At 37.1% G+C, this 21,020-nt stretch overlaps 1 protein-coding gene and 1 long non-coding RNA gene across 9 annotated transcripts in view; one reads left to right on the top strand and one right to left on the bottom strand.

The window, feature by feature from the left end:
• The window catches only part of nsmfa (NMDA receptor synaptonuclear signaling and neuronal migration factor a), a 52,430-nt gene extending 46,247 nt beyond the window's left edge, over positions 1 to 6,183 (top strand). For 5 of the 8 annotated variants that reach the window (XM_067423040.1, XM_067423048.1, XM_067423042.1 and 2 more), the window contains 2 exons: positions 2,600 to 2,675; positions 3,317 to 6,182. In XM_067423040.1, coding sequence (XP_067279141.1) covers positions 2,600 to 2,675; positions 3,317 to 3,414 — 174 coding nt within the window. In that variant the 3' untranslated portion in view covers positions 3,415 to 6,182. Of the gene's footprint in view, positions 1 to 2,599; positions 2,676 to 3,316 lie in introns of all 8 variants that reach the window. The other 3 variants (XM_067423044.1, XM_067423041.1, XM_067423043.1) reach the window with 1 other exon arrangement.
• Positions 1,692 to 19,015, bottom strand: LOC137045996 (uncharacterized). Its single transcript, XR_010898891.1, has 3 exons — positions 18,989 to 19,015; positions 16,041 to 16,091; positions 1,692 to 2,538 (listed from the first exon to the last, which is right to left on the bottom strand). It is a non-coding gene; the product is annotated as an uncharacterized lncRNA (long non-coding RNA).
• Between the last annotated feature and the right edge of the window lie 2,005 nt (positions 19,016 to 21,020).

Raw genomic sequence — 21,020 nt, 5'->3', positions numbered from 1 at the left:
AGGCCTATAGTTTGGCTCTGCAGCGCGCACCTCGTCTCTCGTCCGTCCTTCGACGCGCTTATCGTTGTGCTATTCTTTGAAACGACAGAGCCTTTAAACCTTCTTTAGCCACTTTTCCACTGGCCAGCGCGAGCACTATGTCACACAATATCCAAATGTACACCAGCAAGAGGGAGATGAATTGAGGTACTGAATTGAAAGTAAATGAAGTAAATCGCTATACAAAAATATATCAGAAGCTGTCATTTAGTATTTAATTACTAACCTGGACACCACACGCAACCAGGGGCGTAGCACCAAATTTTGGGCCCTGGGTACAAACCATCTTGCTGGGCCCCCGTACCATGTATGAGTATGTATAGAAAATGGACTTCCCTGCCTTGGGCCCTGGTTACTCAGTGCCCTTTATCCCCCCAGTCCCGCGCCCCTGCACGCAACTATTGAATGAACACGAACAGGTAAAATACATTTTCTGTATTTTCTCAGTCTAGAAGGCACCAAATTCAAAAATATTTTCACAGTTCTACTACATTAATGACCCAGTTAAAATATAGATTCATCTTCCCAGCGCTGAAGTACCCCTTTAAAAGCCTTGTTCATGATACCTTTAAATTTATCCTTTTGATAGCAGATTGTAATCCAGAAAGTCCAAACAACAATCATCAGTGACATCTGTAGATTCACCTGTAGTCAAAAGCAAAAGAGTAGAATGTTCAGAAATTGAAATCTACAGGTAACGCTAATACACACTAAATACACTGCTGATGCTGTTCACATTACAAATTTGAGGACAAAGTATAACGGCAGGGGTGTGGGACTGGGGGGATAAAGGGTACTGAGTAACCAGGGCCCGAGGCAGGGGGGGGGCCTTAGAAGTCAGTTTTCTATACATACACGGTACGGGGGCCCAGCAAGATGGTTTGTACCCAGGGCCCAAAATTTGGTGCTACGTCCCTGAATAACGGTAATAATGATTTGCAGGGTTTGACCCTAAGCAATCGTTAGATGTAATCACCATTGGTAGTGTGATTTATTGTAATGGTTTTTTTTCAGTTGGTTTGAACAAAATTGGCAGATATGTTACTTGTTCAGATTACATTTTCCGGTGAAAATTCTTATTTTGTTACCTTATCTGTGATTCCGAAGTACAGTATCCACACCGGTGCGGTGATGAATGACAAACACATACTCTTCAAAACATTAGATTAATCAGCACTGAGGAGCCATGCCGATGCACAACCCACATCAAATGATAATTCAGCAAATAACTGCAGTTGCAGGTTTACAGAGATGGAGATATGGCAAAATGTATGGACTGCAGCTTTAAAAAATGTTAACTGAAATAGATTTTTTTAAGCTAGTTGACAAGCCCTCATTTCTCATTTTCTTTTAGTTTACATTAAAGAACTAAAATAAAAATGAATAAGAACTATAACAGACATTTTAGAAAATGACAAAAACAACAACAAATGACTACAACTTTAACTAAAATTACATTAATTGAATGTAATAGTCTATTAATGATACTAAAATAACACTGATGATAATGTTTCTTGGGCAGCCTATTAGAATGATTTCTGACTGAAGACTGGAGGAATGATGGTAAAAATTCAGCTTTGCCTTCACAGGAATAAATATATTAAAATTGAATTTTCTGTATTTAAAATTGTAATAGTATGTTGCAATATTACTGTTTTTACTGTATATTTGATCAAATAAATGCAGCCTTGATGAGTGTAAGAGTCTATCTTACCAACCCCAAACTTTTAAACGGTAGTATATGTAACACCCAGACTAGTTGCTGTGATCATTAACATCTGATCTGAAACTCTGTAACTGTTGGACTTGTGACTTGAATGCGAATCTGCGTCTGTCCTTTAGAGTCAGGCCTGACTTTCAGCTCATTCTGTCTGTTTGGTAGCCTGATAAGTGTTTCATGACAGGAGCCCCGAGATGACACCCCAAGGACACATTCACGCTGCCCTTGGATCCTAATGTACAAATGTGTTTCTATGGAGACGGGTTCGACGTAAATCTCGTTTGCCATGCGTCATTCCCAAAAGGCACCCCCGTTCCTGAGAATTGCGTTTGCATGTGTGTGCTTGTGATTGACACTCGGATGACTGACTTGTGTGAGTTTGTGAATGCATGCTGGGTTATCTGCCAACAGAATTTGGCCTTCACAAAAGCATATCTATGTATGCTCATCCCAAAGGAGAGCATTTTGTTTGTGGCATCCTCCTTAACGTTGTGGTCACGTTCTCATCTTTATTCACTCTGTAAGGCACTGGCTTCCTTCTCAGGGTGAGCCGGAAGAGAAATTCTGTGTCTGTTAATTCATCTTTAATCTCTGTCTGGGTTCCGAAGCCTCTTGGAGTGGTGCATGAATGTTAAGATCTTAACTGGGTTCTTTTGAAGGCTCCTGTTTGCCCTTCCAGTCCCCCGTGTGAGATTTATCCAGGGCCACAAAGAGAGAGACTGCCATTATCCCTAACTAACCTCCTCGAGTCAAAGAACGAGTGAAGGAGAGTGAGAGAGCTGTGTGAGGGGGAGAAAAAAAAGGGGATTATTAATGTCTCGGCTTATCATGTGCCAACAGCTGTTCCAGAAACTGAAGAACCTGATGAGGCCTTATTCTGTCACGTTTGAGTCACCGCTGGAGCTCTCCGCTCAGGGTGAGACCGTCTGCAATAAACTGCTGAAATGTGCTTATGTTCACACTCCTACACACATATAAACACACACAAACAGACGCTTTCTTGCATAATTTGAAATCTAGTAGTTAATGAAAGAAACATACAGGCACACTGATTTAAATACACTGCAACTAAAAATGTGAATTCGTCATGTCAGTCCAAACTTGTACTTATTTATTTTTTTCATACAAAGCTATTGTATAGCTATTTTGTCATTTACTCACCCTCATGTTCTATGAGAAGCTTGGAATGGCATGAGGGGGAGTTCACTTTTTGGGTGGTCTTTAATGTTTATCTTAAGGTTTATGAAATGCCTTTCATTGTAAATTGCTTAATGCAAGTGCAGGTGTTGCACATGCCAATAGTGCAATATCCCAAAATGCACATTAAAATAGGTGGATGGAAACATGGCTACTGACTCAATTTCCGTCTCTTCATTCTCTATCAGCTCTGTCATCTCTCTTTATCTATATTGTCTCTCTCTCTGCATGCTCTTTTCCAATTACCACCTGAGAGAATCTATATTGAAGTGTCTGTTCATCATAGAAAGACATGCTCACATTGAATTCACCAATTGTATTACAGAATTATATCTTCCTCTCTATTCCCCTCTCCTTTAGGCAAAGAGATGATTGAGATGTACTTCGACTTCCGTCTGTTTCGACTTTGGAAAACCCGGCAGCACTCGAAACTCCTCGACTACGAAGATCTCTTGTGACCCCCCGCGGATCAGCCTGTAGCATTGCGGGCAGGACGTCCCACTGTAAAACTCCATTCTACCAGCTTTCATTTCGGAGAACAGGAGGAAGAGGAAAACGAGTGGAGACGATCACAGACACTTCTCTGCCATTGCTGCGTCTCGAGTATTGTTTATTTCAGCTCGTCTCTGCAGACTTCAACCACCTCCGAACGGTAACACACAAGGGGCAACAACAAGAAAAATGCAAATGGTTCAAAATGCAAGAGAAATCCAGGAACATGGATTGTTTCGGTTCTCTAATGGAGAAAAGTGGGGGTGTTTCTCTGGTTGACAAACAAGTTGTCGACAGATTTCTTTTTTAAACTAACATATCGCTGAACGCTATCGATCACTAGCCTGAGACTGTTGTGCTTATGACAGAGTCGTGAGTGCAATGTCAAGGCGCGCCGAAACGTACCTACCCAGAACACAGAGAAATGGTCATATATGAAATAACAACTAATATATCGATATACATACAGGATATAATTCTCATGAGTATATAGAGTAGCTATAGTCATGCAAATAATCTAAATGTCAATAGTACACAAATTACTTTTTCAGTGTTTATTGTTGTGGTCTTTCTAATGAACTATTTTGAATAACTCAGGTTTTAGCCTTTATGAATATGTTAATTTCTCCCCTATCCAGATGTGTGAACATTTTAGGTGGAAAGAATGTATATTCTGCCAACATATTTATATGTGCTTGTTTTCTGAGGTTTAGGAATCTTTCATCACTTTTCGTTTTCGGCATAACTCGTGTCTCCTCATTATATGACAGTACCTGTCCCTCCTTTTAAAATATAGACCCATTGCAAAAACACAATCGTACACAGTCTCCAAACTGGGAAATTGTGACTTCCGGTCATATAATAATAGAAACTCTGACCTCAATATAACCAGGCATCTACACAAGGTGCACCTGAAGCGTCAGCAGGAACATAGAGACGTTGCAGAATTGCTCAAATAAGTGCTTGTGTCAATGTGTTCATAACAATTTGGCTGTTTTCATGCTCAGTTTGATTGCTTAGTCTGAAACTGTCAGTCTTTAAACATATTATTTGGCTCCAAATGGCAGTATATTTAAGCCATCATCGTGTGTACCTCCATGAGTACAGTACATGCATAAGCTGTCAAAAAAGAAAAATTGATGTCTTTTTTTATTCATGTTTTGGTTTTAGTGCCCAGTTTTTTGTGGCACTTCGTTCTGTACTAAATATAATGGGTCAATAAGTTTTTTGTTGTTGAAAGAAATTAACAAATATTCAGCAAGGATGCTTTAAATTGATCAAAAGTAGAGATTGAACATACCATAGTTTGCACAAAAAATATTAAGTAGCTGTTTTCAACATTGATGATAAGATCACCAAATTAAATAATGATACTTGAGCACTAAAGTATAATTTTTGAAGGATCAAGTGACACTGAAGACTAAAGTAATGATGCTGAAAATTCAGCATTGCATCACAGAAATCAATAAATAATAATAAAAAATTATTGTTATTAGATTTCATTTTTGAACTGTATTTTTGATCAAATAACGGCAACCTGAGAGAGAGGCTTCTTTCAAATACATTAAATAATCTTACAGACCCCAAACTTTTGAATTGTAGTGTATGTATACTAAATTACATGTTCACAAAAGCTGTTCAAATCTGCAAATGAGCTTAGGTTGCTTTTAGAGCAATTGTAAATCTCACTTGACTACACATGACCCCTGTTTTTTGACTTGGGTGTTTTCATGATGTCAGAAACTAAAGTTTCAACCAAATGGATTTGGGTTCACATCATCGGTTGTGTGAAAACAGCCTTTTTTTTTCTCTCCATTTAGTCTGATGCCATTGGTGTAGTGGGCCATTATTCTGAAGGTCACTATTGCCTTATGGGGCGGGATGGTATTTGATGGCCATATATGGATAATAGAACGACTTAGACCGTTTTATGGCAGCTTGCAGGTGTAAACTCTATGCATTCTTCTTCTTCCATTAGTAGCTTTCAAAGGTTTTGAGCAACTCGGGAGTTGATTTTCATGTGTATCTTTATGAATGTTCTATTGTGCTCAGCTAATAAGCCATACACTCTTTAGCAAGCTGCTCAGACTGATGGCTCTTTGATGTGGATGGCCTCAGGCACTCATGATGAACTTCCAGCTGGTTGAATGATGGAATCTTCTCTTGTCTTGCTTTTTTATGCATCCACAATGCTAATTGGTTCCTCCTATGTTGTTGTTTTGGCAATTTTTAACTTAATTGATAGAATGAGGTATTGCTCCATAGAAATAAGTGAAGTAGTCAGTACACTGTGCGAAATGTTCTTAGATATAAGATGGGAGGAAAGGACCAACATGCCATTAGAACGTTACCTTGCCAAGATGTGCATTATCTGGGATGCATCAGATTTCAATTTAGAGGTGATTTAAAGGTGTGTAATGTTGAAATTCCTTCTCTTATTATAATTTAATGTGGTGACAACTAAAAAAGAGTTTATTTCCAGAAAAAGTGTAAACACTGGGGGGGATTAATCTGTTTGGGCCTGGCCGAACTAGTTATTAGAAAGGGTTGTCAACATACTTTTGGCCATGTAGGGTACACTCTTTATAACAAATGTTGCAAAATGGTTTTAGCATCTGGCATTGAATATTTTAGCAACACAATTAAACGTTAAAACATATATTAAGCATCTGTCAAATCCAACAGTGAACACTTTTTAGGTAACTTTACTTCCAACAAGAAATCACAGTTATTTGGTTTCAAAAGAGGTAATAAATAGGTTGCTCTTAAAAGTTAACCTAACTTCTGACTGAATAATTAACTATAGTTAATGATTTAGTCAGAAATTAGGTTGCCTTTTAAAAGCAACCTATGTAATGCTTCCCTTCATGCCGTATAATGATCGTTTTCAATTTTATTGCTAACACTTATGTCATAAACACCTGTGAAACTTTTAGGTTGACATAATCCCTAAATATTTGTACCTATCTTGCAGTTGATCACACACAGACTTCATCATTCAGCATGCAAAACACAACAATGCAACAACGGTAGCTAAACTGAGTTAAGAGTAAATCTAAAGTAAATTATCAAGCACTCTCTACAGTTCCTTTTTAGTCACTAGACTTCTTGTGTAAGTGAACTATACTAACTACGCATTTGTTATCTCAACATACTATTCCAATATCAATTTACTTGTTTTTTTAAGGCAATCGGTTTGCATTTTTTTTAAGTAGGTCTAACTAATTAGATTTTACACCGTAAGGGGAATGGAAAAAATGTACACTTTGATTGATCATTTACATGACAATGGCATTTTAGGGGCCTGAAAACTCTTCCAGGTTTCAAAGTGCCTTTTTTTTTAAAACAGCGCCATTATTGTCTCCATGTAAACTACAAACACGATACATTTTTGAGACCGGTGACTTCATGCACATGTGTATTACGTCTTCAGTTTATAGGCGCGTAGCGTTTCTTTACAAAGTGACATCGCCAGCTATACTGGCCTGGCAGCAGAAAACAGCGTTTTAAATCGTTTTCATGGATCTGTGTGAATGGAGATCATTTTGACGTTTTTCACCTGTACGCGAAAAACACTTCCGTGTTTAGTACACTGCTGTCGTGTAAACATACCTGGAAAAAAACGAAAGTGCACACATTGAATGGACATCTTGGCAACGTACATGTTCTATCAAGATATATTATCCATGCATGCCCTTGTTTTAAAGGTACATAAAGTGATCCATTATGACGGACATACACAAAAGCTAGTGAAGAAAACCTTCAAATAGTCTAGAAAGTCTCGAGTTAGTGTGTGTCTGGATATAGAATACAGTAGGGTTGTCATATCATAGGGGACATTGCTGGTGATCGGTGCGGTCAGATGAGCACACCACTTCCCCTAAAGGGCTGCACCCCAGCCAGAAAATAGGCTGCAAATGAATTGGACTGATCCTCTAGCAATTCCAGTCATTATGGGGCCATCTGTGACTCGCAGTAGGTGTCAGAGAGCCTGGCATGTCAGAGGGAACAAGAGCGAATCCACATTCACTATTCTACAGACGCCACATCACATTAGCGGGAACATTTCATGGCGAGAGTGAACATCGTCTCGGGATGTCCAATATGAACAGAATGCATCAAATGGAGGACAGTCCTGTCACATGTATCACTTATAACCCCCATCCTGTAAGAATATTTGCACATTTATTCATTTACTTTTTAATGAATAGTGTTTTAAAGCTGTTTGTCGATGTAGCAATATATGTAACTCCTCTATGATGTTAATGTTTTGATCTTTTTACTGATTTATTATATATTTATGCTATTTATTTTGTACTTGTGCTGGACAGTAATAGCTGTTTGTGCAAAGCTTTCTTTTAATTATGGAAGAATCTCAGCTTCTTCTGTACAAAAAAGCTTTGGCAATGTCTTTAAATTGATCTTTGTATCATATTAGCCTCAAGAAAGATCTACAAGTAACACTTTATGATCAGGGTCCATTTGTTAACATTAGATAATGCAATATGCACAATAAACAACACTTTTTACAGCATTTATTAAAGTGTTATTTCAGTATTATTTATTTTTTTGTAATATTTATTAATATTTTGAATGAGTTTAATTTATATATTTTAGTTTTCATTTTGAATTTAAAAAAAATTTTGTTCTAATGTTTGTTTAAGATTTGTTTTGTAATATTTGTTAGGTTTTTTTAGTTTTAGTTTCTCAACAAAAAATATTTTAATAGTTTTCATTATCATAAACAACCCTGTAAACTTAATTCTAATTAATTTGTAATTAAACATAATGAATCAATCTTTTTGTAAACATACTTTATCAGTAAAAAAAATTGAAATAGCTTGTTAAACATGACAGTATTATGCAATCATTGAAGACATTTCTCCATATACAAGCTTTTTGGCATAAAGGGTTCGGTTATAAAATGTTACGTAGAAACCGTCCTACAATCATTTCTCAAATGTGCGTTTCATGAGTTAGAGAACGAACGTACACACAAAAAACATGCGTATGCCTCTCTCCAAGATGCGAAAGCTATAAAATGGCAAATGTTCTTGAAATTGTGTGCAGCTGGTTTCAGATGTCCTTTTTGCAAACGTCCCTTAATTAATGAACGTTGGTGTGGAATTTAGAGTACGCACACTCTAAGATCAAGTCTGTGCATACACACGTTTTGTAAATGAAGTCAAAGAACCCTAGGGTTCTATATAGAACCCATTGAACCTTTCTTTCTAAGAGTGTAGCCTACTATAAATGAATAATACTTTTCATTTATACAACTTGAAATGTTAGTATATGTAGAAATTAAGATTAACTTTGTATTGTTCATTGTTAGTTTATGGCACCCTATTGGGCCTACATTAACTACAATAACGTTAATAAATTGAGCCTTATTGTAAAGTGTTACCGATCTCATTTAATGCCAGCTTGCTTGTACTCAAAGATGGTTGATCGAAGGCTGACAAGAAAAACTCCCGCCCAAACTACCCCAACCCCTAAACATTTGCTAGTAGAGGTTGATTCTAAACCAGCTAACCAACAGAACCTGCATATGTTTAAATCAGCACTGTTTGTTGGCATTGTTTGACGTGCATGAATGGGCGGTTTCAGTCGTCACTCTAAATGATCAGAAGATTGCCTCAGCTTTAACAGTGTTTAGCCATCTAATGTTTTCCCTTTGTTGTTGGGCCTAAACTAATTATGTATAAAAAATGTATTAAAGGAGCGGTGCTGTAATTTTTTCAGATAAATTATTTATTTATTCAAGCATACAAGGTATTTTTATGAGACTTTATGGACAACAATATGTCGGTATTTGTTTTTATTCACAATTTTAGTAGCCTTTATTAGGCATTACAGTCAAGGAAGTCTATAAAAAAAAGTTTGCATTTCTATTCATCGCAACTGCACTTGTGCAGGACCCTCGGAAGTATTTACATCATCCAGTCCATGCTAACTCTGATGAAAAGACATCTACCATCTGGAACCAACCTGGTCATGCCATCTAGCTGAGGCTTGACCTCTTGAGTACAATATTTACACACCTAAATCTGGCATTCATTGGTCGGCTAAAATGATCAAATCAAACTGGTGCTTCCAGTGAGAGCACAAAGAAAAATGAAAACCATTGGCGTATTGTGAGATATGGTATACACCGTATTATTTTAGATCTCATGCATATATTTCAACCCTTTGTGATCATGCAATATGCTTGGTAATGCAGTTAATGGTTCTCTGGTTGACGATGTACCGAATTAATTTCAAGTGAGTTTGCGGTTACAGACCGGCCTTTCAGCTCACTCAAATGCTCTTGAGTAGCATAAATATCTTACAATCTCTCCATGAACTTTCATTTTCTCACGATTTCTCTTTTTCGGCACGTCCCGTTCATGTGTGCAGGAAGATGAGCAGGAGCGCAGGTGCGCCAGAGCTCATTAGCTTTATGAGAGACGTGATGGATGGTTTGCTTTTCAGAGCACTACACTCCAACCCTCTTCACATCATATGAGATTGTGTTTTATAATTAAAGAGTATGAATATACAAGAAAAATACATCCTTTACCATCCGTTATTCAGTAAAGAGAATGAAAATGTTCTCTGTCCCACTTGAGAGTGTACCATCGATGATAATTGTTTTTTTTCTTTTTTGGCTCCCATGAATAATGATGACATTCTGTTGTTTTTTATGAGGTAGATATTGTAGATATGAAGTACATAACAGATATATCTGGTGTTGATTATGTCATTGAGATATCTACATCTGCAGATTTGTGTCTTGTGCATTTCATGGTGTAACTGAATCATTGTGCTGGAGATGAAACTCGTGCGGTCGCTGGACCCGCAGCGTCTTAAGTACGGGATATTCCAACATGCTGGCACTGAACGGGTGCAAAGTGTTTCTATAATGCTTTTCTTTTCTAATAAAATGTTGTTCCAACCATCCTTTGTGGACCCTTTCCTTTGTTCCTCAATTGTTTCCTTCATGAATGATATTCCCTTCTCTTCCCCTTTGAGAATTTGATTGCATTTTTCAATGGAGCGCATTAAAACACGGCTAAAGGGAATTGTTAGGCACCGTGGACAATTGAGTTACTATGGTATTGCCATGGTAATATCCCTTTTACATCATGAAAAATACAAAAATGTATTTTAAAGTGTTATTAATATTACAAAATATCAAATATTAATAATATTGCAAAAGCCATATTGTTAGTTTCATTAAATGGATAGTGTTCCCTAAAATAAAAATCAAATTTTTCTAGCTTTCATTTTTCTCCAAACGTTCTCTCTTCCACTGAACACAACTAGCTTTCAAAGCCTATTCGACTTCTGTGAAAAAGGAAAGTCATTTCAAAAAAATATCAAGTCAATTTGGAAAATATTCTTTGTTGTAATGTGCCCTGTGCAAGTATTTGAAATGGATACAGTTATTGTAAACAACAAAAATACAAATTTGTGAAATGTTAATGTCTTGCCAATGCATGTGTTCAAGGTTCAAGATTGCAGCAGGTATGACTTTGTAAGCCAAAATGCTGAGGCGAGTTTGCTCTTCCGGTTCCCTTATCCTAAAGTCAATGTTTTTTTTTTGTTTTTTTTATTATTATTTTTTTTTTATGAGATTCAATTTTTATTCTACAACATAAAATGCATCAGTAGTATTACCCCACTCGTAATTTTTTTTTTTTGTTTTTTTTGTTTTTTTTTTGTGAAGCATATTCAAGTATTAGATTTTCCAATAAGCAAATCAATAACCTGTGCGCTAAATGCTGTTACTGCACAAATAGCACCTCTTTTCAGTCGTAGTCGTGTGGACAAGCAGCTACAACTTTATTTTCCTCAAAACAAGCTTTCCTCCGCAGTGGACGAATTACACTGATCTCTATGCACAGACGGCTGACAGGCAGATTCCAAGGGACCTTCCCCAAAGTGCAAAACCCGAAAAGTCAATAACCTTACTGTAATACACTGTACCCATCACCAAAATCAGCTCACACATCCCTGCTGTTCTGATAGTTAACCTGCAACACTTATTTTGGTGGTGGCTGAGGAGATTCCCCCCTTCTATATGTAAAGTGCTTTGGGTGTCAAGAAAAGCGCTATATAAATGTAATGAATTATTATTATTATTAATTATTTTGGGGAAAATGTCTTTTTGTATAATGTTTATGATTTTTCATAATGAAAAATATTTAATAACCTTACTGTAATACACTGTACTGTCACCACATTCAGCTCACACATCACTGCTGTCCTGATAGTTAAACTACAAAACTTGTAAAACATGTCTTTTGTAAGATTGTTATGGCTTTTCATAAAAATTAATGTTTTCATTTAGTGAACATTAACAGTGAATTAACATTTACCTTACGTGTCTTGAAAACTGCGGTATTTGAGTAAAGTATGCTGCATATTCAAAGCTTTGAATTTCCGGTATCATTATTTTCATTATGTAAAATCATAAAAATTATACAAAAATAAATTTTCCCAAAATAAGTGTTGTAGTATAGCCTAACTATCATGTTATATGTGTGATGTGTGAGCTGATTGTGGTGACCGTACAGTGTATTACAGTAAAGTTATTAAATATTTTTCATAGTAGTCAAGTTATTGAATGTTTTTTCCATAATAACAAATCAAACAAAAATACATTTTCCCAAAATAATTGTTGTAGTATAACTGCAGCAGTGATCTTAGAAATTAATTTAGTGACAGTACAGTGTATTACAGTAAAGTTAATCTATTTTTCATAGTTAATTTAGTTAAATATCATTATGAAAAATCAACATTTTTCAGAAAGACATTTTCACCAAAATAAGTTTTGTGGTTTAACTATCAGGGCAGGAGTGATGTGGTAACTGAATTTGGTGACAGAAAGCTACAGTGGATTACAGTAAAGTTATTAAATATTTTCATAGGCTACTACGGGGCCTTTGAATGCCTGAATCTGATTGGCTTTTGAATGTTCTGAGGTGTGCAATTATTTCCTGGGATAGTTCCAGGCAGCTTTCTTGACCACATTACAGTTCCATATCACGTCACACGGTAACAGATATTACAGGACTAAAAACAACAACAACAACATGACACGATTTGATCAGTTAGCCTATATAGTGTAGCAACTTAAGGCTACACATGACATTTTTTCACTTGCGAGGAAATTAACATAACTGTTTACAAGCGCTGTTTAAAGACGCACAGAGGTAGTCTAATTCACACAAGCTCTCTCTCTCTCTCTCTCTCTCTGTGTAAAATATCTTCTTTTGCGTTCAGCTACAGGTTTAGAACAACTTGAGGGCGAGTAAATTATGAGAGTATTTTTTATTTGTGGGTGAACAATCCCTTTAAGATAATTCAGCATTTTCTCAGAAAGAAATTATTTTCTGTTTATTCAAAACTATAAGGAGTGCACCATGAAGCCCAGAAGGCCATGTGGACAGGAGCAATCATGAGAAGAGGGGGCCCTGATCTAATGACCTTGCGGAGCTCAAGGCTACGGTGAGGAGTGTGGACGCTGATGGCTTATAACACAATGTGCATCTTGCAGCCCTCCAGGCTTGAGCTGCAGAGATTTATCATTTATACTGTGTGTGTCTGTTGGCTTTCATGCATGACAGTGGACAGCGAGAGAGGTTTGTATCAGTGAACTCCCCTCTCTCCCTCTTTATCTACTTTATTAATTTACCAAAATGAGCACCTGTGGTTTAACTTCCAGCAAAAAAACGAATGAAATATTTGCTTAGAATATGAATGTGTAATATTGTTTCTAATGAGGAAGTGTTTAATTGAGCATCAAAAACAGAAGCAGCAACATTAATTAGGTTCTTATAGCGTGTAAATATTTAGAAAGTTTCCATATACTGTATCATTACATAAAATGGAAAGTTTTCAAGAAAAAATTTGTGTCTGTTTTTTTATAATAGTTACTGGTTAATTGAGTGTAACAGAAAATATATATTTGCAATGTTTAGTGGTTCATAATTGTAATATTTAAAGGAAAGTTCACCCAAAATTGAAAATTCAGTCAGTAACAAAGGTAATGTATTATTAATATTTTGACTAAATAATACATTATATTTATTTTTGTAAAATTTGAGCCTGATTGCGATTCACTGCCATTATACAGACAAGTGTGAGCAGGACAAATTTTTTTTAGAAGGGGTATTAGAACAACAGCAGGGTAAATAATAACTGACTTTTCGTTTTTAGGTGAACTACTATCCCTTTATAGTTTTCTTAGGCTGGTTAATTACTCCGTATAAGTCACAATGTCTAATTGTGCCAACTAAGACATGTTCCTGGGTCAAACTTTACTGTCAAACTGTAACATTATTGGACAAACAACATTTACGCGCTACCCAGTTCAGGCCGTGATTCAAAGTTAAGAAGCTAGTTGTGTTAGCTGTCATTGTGCCGTGCAGTGAAACAGCCAATCAGAGCAGAACTCTGCATTAATATTCACAACCCTTCCAAATAAGGCAAAAACAGAGCATTACATCCTAGGGACAATTTCTAGGGTTGTAAATGGACCTGTAAAACCGTATCTGTACAATGATTGACTTTAATAAGTCACATACCCTCAATGTAGATAGAGAACAATTTAACATATTGTTTCAAATCATTCTAGGGGACCTTTAAAGATGCATACAATAAAGAAATATAGTCTGAGTAATATTCCCTAAAGTAAACTGTGACAACTAGCCAAGGCCTTTACAATAAGAAAGTTTACATTACTGTACAGTTGTGTGGAAAGGTCTGAGTTTATGTGAAAGCACATATGAGCCTTGAGAATAATGCAGTGGACAGACTGGCCTTGTGCAGAGAACATCAATCTATACAGCCATATGAGCCAGGAAACCTTCGGCTGTGACACTAGTGGTAATATATGTTTTCTCTTCCATTATCCACTAACCTAGACGAGACAGTCCTGTATCTATTATTTTCTCTTATATAGATCTGAGTTGCCCTGGCAGTAATAATCCATCTGACGGAAGGCTCGACTGTAACGCCACCCAGAGGACAGGGTGAGTACGACACATTGAGAGAAAACATCACGAAACAGAAACATGTTTCTTCCCATATTTTTGTCAACTAATAACTAGGGTAGTTGTTTAATTGATAAACAATGAGCAGAAATCCTTTGTCATTTTGCACTACAAAATAAGGGCTGACCATAAAATCATTTTTATGCAATATTACAGTATTTACTATAAACAATTTATCCATGTGCTCCCGTAAACTTTAATCAAAATAACTTGCAGCGACATCTCTTTACTACGATGAGCAGGGCAAACGATACAATGTTACAAACAATGTCTGAGTGGACAAAATCAAGTCCCGTCTTACTTGTTTTCTTGTTTGAAAAGCCGTTTCACTCGCAAAAATAGGAGGAAAAATAATAATTCAATAAATTTTTGCGTTCTCTTGTATGAAACAAAAAGGGACAGGGTGAAGAAGTTTTTTTTTTTGTGGCAACACTTGTTCTCTTCTCTCGCAAATGTTCAGTGAACTGAAACTTTCTCTGAGGAACGCAAACATTTTGTGTACGAACGCAAAGTTTCTTGGCCAATTTGGCAAATGCTTTTGTGTTCCCCATATCATTTTTTTTTTTCAACTACACCATTGTCCCTTCCATACTCTTGAATATGTAGCCTAACAATTGTAAAGAACATACTTGCGCAATTTCCGTTTCATGCCAGCTGTATAACAATGAGCATTTTCATTTCGGGGCAAACTGTTCCTTCAATGTGTGAAAACTAACAATAGGGTTAATGGATAATAAAACAATGCTATTATTGTGTGAAATGACATCAGCACAAAATATTACAAGTCTTTTTTTAGAACCACATTTGTCCTTTTCTTCTTTGTTCTGTCCTTTTGCTGAGTCAGACCCAAATAGGAATGAATGAACAGGAGGGAAAAGAATTTCTGAAAACAACAGTTACACAGCGTTGCACCTGCAGTTGTAGAGTGCTGACGATAATCCTTCATTATGGAGTTTGGATCTGTTTGTTGCTGCACCTGTTCTCTGAGTAAACAATTAAATATGGCGTTTGGATCCAAAATGGAATCAGCAAATCTTGTGCTGACTCAAGGATCTAAACCCCACTTGTGCAGCTGGGTTCAACATACCTCACATGAGCCCTTGAACAAAAGCTTTTAATGTCACATTCTTGGCAAGTGAGCTAAGAATTTGATGCCTATTCCCACAACTGTGGCATTTTCTAAAAGCTCTTAGCATAGTAATGCATGTTATTTAGGCTAGACATTACCTAATACCTATATTAGCAAATGGCATAAGATAACAAACATGGCTGCATCATCAAAATAATGGCAGGTTCCATTTTAATGTGTGCACAGTGAATTCCACAGTGACTCCACGTTTAACCTTTCTATGTATACAAAAGGCCATTACTCTTTCTGCCTGAAACATGCTGACCGGAGAGAAAGAAATGATTTTGCTGACTCTTAAACTCCATGTTCTTTACCCCTGAGCAACTTACACTTAAATGTGTGCAGAGCTTGTGATGGCCAACATGCAAGTATATGCTCAGCTTCTCTGTATTTTACCTACTACATGAAGCATGTACTGTACCTGATGGTCTTTAGATGATCTTTTGGGTGAAAATTGTGCAGATGATACCAGCTTCGAGAAGAGAGAGAAAAAAAAACACGTTTAAGCCACAAAGAAATAATACAAGCATAATATTCTTACAAAAAAGTAGTGAGAGTACTATGGTCATTTGATAAATCCATGATATTCAATGATGGCCATATTCAAATACCATATTATGTCAGCAAGGAATAATCCGTTTTTTTCCTACGTACACTGCAAAAATAAAGGGGGGTTGAAACTGAGTTTCAGTCAAGCTCATGTCAATCTTGAGTACCTATAGTAGTATTGCATCCTTCAGATCTCTGAAAAGTCTTTAGTTTTATTATATTTGAAAACGTTGCTAGGCAACGTGGGGGAGAGGACGCTGGCGTTGTCTGTTCGCCGCTTCTCCACCCACAAATCATGTTAATGTACTATTAGATTTAGATTTTATTTTATTTCCTTATGTTTGTGACTAGTCTAACAGTCAGAGCTACAATTGGGACTGTTGCTGATTGCTGGCAGTGGCAGCCACTGAGAGGACGTTGTTCGTCGTTTCGCCGTTTTCCACCACTTCTCTAATGTTTATGTTTGAATTGCTGCGGTTGGTTCTGGTTTGGAGGACATTTGATGTTTCTCGCCGCGACTGCTCACTGGTGGTCTCCCTTGGGCTTAAGCTGCATGGTGGCTGAAGTTCAGGGGTGGTAAGTAATCAAGTAAAAATACTTTGATACTTTACTTAAGTATTTTTTTCGGGGATCTGTACTTTACTTGAGTATATTTTATTTGCATCTACTTTTACTCTTACTCCACTACAATATTAAAGGCAAAGTTTACTTTTTACTCCAATACATTTCCCCATGCCCGCTCCAAGTATTAAGTATTTATTACTCTTGATTTCCAAACCGGTCTGGTCATTCATGGATGATCCAGTCGGGTATAGACTTGGAAAAGCTGACAAGTCAGGTTTGCCACACTAACGTTAGCTCAGTGTTTCCCCAACTTTTATATTTTGCGGCACACAATTCACTATGAAAACTTCGGTAACATTTTACAATACCAGGTGCACTATTATAATTCATGCCTAACTAATGCACAGATAATCATGAGTTAATGTATTACTAATGAAGAACTAAACCATTTATTAATGATTACTGCATCAGCAACTAATGAACATTCTCTATGATTAATAGATTAAGTAACATATGAATTGCTATTGACATCATTAATTCCCTAATAACATATTACATTAACTAATAATGTAAATTAATGTATTCAAAGCCATGCATTCTGACTCTCAGTTATCTGTTTAATTCATCATTAATCATAACAATTGGCACAATTATAGTATGACTTTACTTGTTGAGGCACATGACTATTCACTCTCCCTCCACTGTATTGTTACGTAATATGTCATTGTGGTTATGGCTTTTGAATTAATCTTGAATTAGTTAATAGTATCTTGCTCCTCTAGTATCTGTTTTATGGAGCTAATGTTTTGGAACATGTCTATTTTAAGTTTAACCCCTATACTGCGTTAAGTTGCTTCATTGTCTCCTATTAATTGCAAATCTAACAAATTCTTAATTGCAGTATCTAATCTTATCATTTGTTCAATTAAAGCATTGCATATCAGTCCCAAAAGATTTTATCTGCTTATTGATATTTACAGTTAATTTGAATATTTACTTTTTACTTTCGGTACTTGAGTACGTTTTAAATCTGATACTTTTGTACTTTTACTCAAGTGATGTTTAAATGGAGGACTTTCTACTTTTACTGGAGTATTTTTTTATTTAGGTATATATACTTTCACTCGAGTATAACTTTTGAGTACTTTTACCACCTCTGCTGAAGTTTGCACCGGGTTAGCGTCATCTGGGCCATCGTAATCGGCGTCCGGCATGATGTTGGGATGTTCCGCTTCTCGGCTGCGCCGCTGTTCCGTCCTGCATTGCGGCCGTGGAGCGGCTTGGACTTCTGCGCCGACCCAGGTGTGTCCACAGAAGTGCCCGGAAAAACAGTCCGAGAGAAACAGTTCGGTTACGACGCTATCACGCATGCTCAGTATCTCAGCTTACCGGTTCTCAGAATCGAACATGTCCCAAAGAAACGGTTCTCGATTCTGTACTGGTGATCCGTTGCAACCCGGTCGATCTGACTCAAGAACCGCTATATCAGTGTTGTGTGTGCTGAGCTGCGAACTTAGAAATTAAATAAGATAAAAGCTGTTCCTGAAAATATCATGCATTATCGATAAAACAAATGTTTAATTTGACCGTTTTACAATCCATTGTTTCCAAACTTTTAAATAATACAGTGATAAGACAGGTTTGTTATGATGTTTCCAAACGTGATTAGTTTTATACACTTAACCCGTATTTCGTTCCTCTGAACAAATAACACGCATGCGCAGCTCATCGGCTCTCAGTATCGAACGTGTTCGTTAGAAACGGTTTTCGATTCTGTACTGCTTATCCGAAGATCCGAGAACCGCTACGTTCGGTTACACGTGCATGCTCAGTATCAGCTGCTCGTGAGTTCATCAGATCTCTCAGCAAAACAAAAACATGTCTCACTTCAGCTAACGATTGGAGTTACAACAGCTACTTCAAGATATACGTTTATTTCTAGTTTGAGAGACTGTCACGTCAAAGTTAATTACTACAGTAACTTGTGGGATCAGCCCTGATTTGAGCAAACCGTTTAGAACGATTCAGTTCGATTTGGTCAACTGGTTCGACGGGTTCACTATAAAGATCCGGTTAAAAAGAATGATTCGTTCGCGAACCGGACATCACTACTCACAAACGTGGCAATGACCAACCAAATGCTAACTCCCCCACGCACACACCAAAACTAATTATACACACCACTGCACTACACAGACACACTTATCCAACAACAAATGAACAAACAATCAAATGAGAAAAGTTACAAACACTTACAGAGTAGTTGTTTATCAGTCAGTCGATGCCTCACCTCTAGCCTAATGCTACAAACTAACGAGGCTTTTAATACTTCGCTGGCCACGCCCCCAACTAGCGCGTTCACTCACAAACGTGGCAATGACCAACCAAATGCTAACTCCCCCCACACACACCGCGAGAATACACCAAAACTAATAATTCACACCACTGCACTACACATACACACTTATCCAACAACAAATGAACAAACAATCAAATGAGAAAAGTTACAAATACTTACAGAGTAGTTGTTTATCAGTCAGTCGATGGAGCCCTCACCTCTAGCCTAATGCTACAAACTAACCAGGCTTTTAATACCTCGCTGGCCACGCCCCCAACTAGCGCGTTCACTCACAAACGTGGCAATGACCAACCAAATGCTAACTCTCCCCCCCCCCACACACACACCGCGAGAATACACCAAAACTAATAATACACACCACTGCACTACACAGACACACTTATCCAACAACAAATGAACAAACAATCAAATGAGAAGTTATTAACACTTACAGAGTAGTTGTTTATCAGTCAATTGATGCCTCTGCACTGTAAGCTAGTTCACTATTGCTAGACTCTGTAATATTGCCATACCATGTGCAAAGTTTTAGCTGCATAGCTCTAGTAAGTAGTTACCATATGTGTATCCTACTAAAACCTAGTTATTAAGGTAAATTATTTTTGTATGAGTAAGTTACTGAACGTTTTTATCTCGCAACAGATACCCCCTTTAGGGTTAGTTGGGTCCTGAGAAAGAAAATGACATTGTGTCAAGGAAGACCTGTCTGAGCCATCGGATTTCAACAAAAATATCTTAATTTGTGTTCAGAAGATGAAGAAAGGTCACGGGTATATTAGGTGAAGTAATTAATTACATAATTTAAGGGGGAATTAACCCTTTAAGGGTGATTACACAAAAACTTTGAGTGCATTTTGGCCAATCAACAGCGTTTTGCTGGCCTGAAAACGCAAGGTTTTGAAAACGGTGCCTTGTAAACAACAAAAACGTAAATTTGTGAAAACAATGACGTCATGCACATATTTATTGTTCACTCTTGTGTATTACAAAAGTAACATCACCAACTACTGGCCTGAAAATACTTAGGCCTAAATAAAACAGCCTTTTTAGTCATTTTCCCAGAACAGGGATTGTCGTTTTTTTCTCTCTAAATGTTGATATGGTACTAAATACACTTTCGTCATCCTGATGTGGAAAGTTATAAGCCCTGCGGGCTACACCTATTCCTGCGTTATGTGCCTCGCGCTCCTCTATACTTGCAGCCTCAGATCATTTTTCTTATCAGTGTATTGTTTTGATATTATTTTTAAATGTCTTTAAATGTTGAATAAGCATGCTCAGGATGTGATTCAATAAATCACTTGAATGACAGTCTTGTACTGAGAGACAATGATTGCATTTCCCAAATAATGAGGCCTGCATCAATATATTTGCCACGTTCATTTACACCAGGGCCATTTACAACCGCCATAGGAACATATTTCCCAGCACAAATGACACCCACTTACCGTCACCCTCGCAGGAAGCCCTGTTGCGTATTCGTCAGGCTGTAAACACTTCCGTCACAAATCTTATGTGATGTTTACCACCAAGTGCTCTCATTTCACACCACTGGTGGCCTCCAAATGGATTTTCCCTGATCATAAATTAACATCACCCAAGCCATGTCTCTTACAGGATTTGGCCCAGTGAAGATCGAACTTTCGAGCACACGCAATTGTCAGAACGGTAAATCCATGGCCTTCAAGTCACCTCAATTACAGAGGAGAGTACAGGGCAGTAATGCAAACGCCTGTATTGGAGAAACCAAACGGGACCTCTGAACTGTACCTGAATACAAATGACAAAAATAAGCAATGCTCCATTCACAGCACCACACAAATCACACTAGTTTAACATGTTCAAATGCATACTTGTTATTTGATTTAAGTAGATCTCTTTATGTAGTCTAAAGGAGTTTAAAAAGGACATTGATTTTTGAAGGATCTTGAT

Source organism: Pseudorasbora parva, chromosome 18 (genome assembly GCF_024679245.1).
Source record: "Pseudorasbora parva isolate DD20220531a chromosome 18, ASM2467924v1, whole genome shotgun sequence".
In the NCBI taxonomy this organism is placed as follows: domain Eukaryota; kingdom Metazoa; phylum Chordata; class Actinopteri; order Cypriniformes; family Gobionidae; genus Pseudorasbora; species Pseudorasbora parva.
The sequence above is the reverse complement of the archived record's forward strand: the minus strand, read 5'-3'. Positions and strand labels throughout refer to the sequence as shown.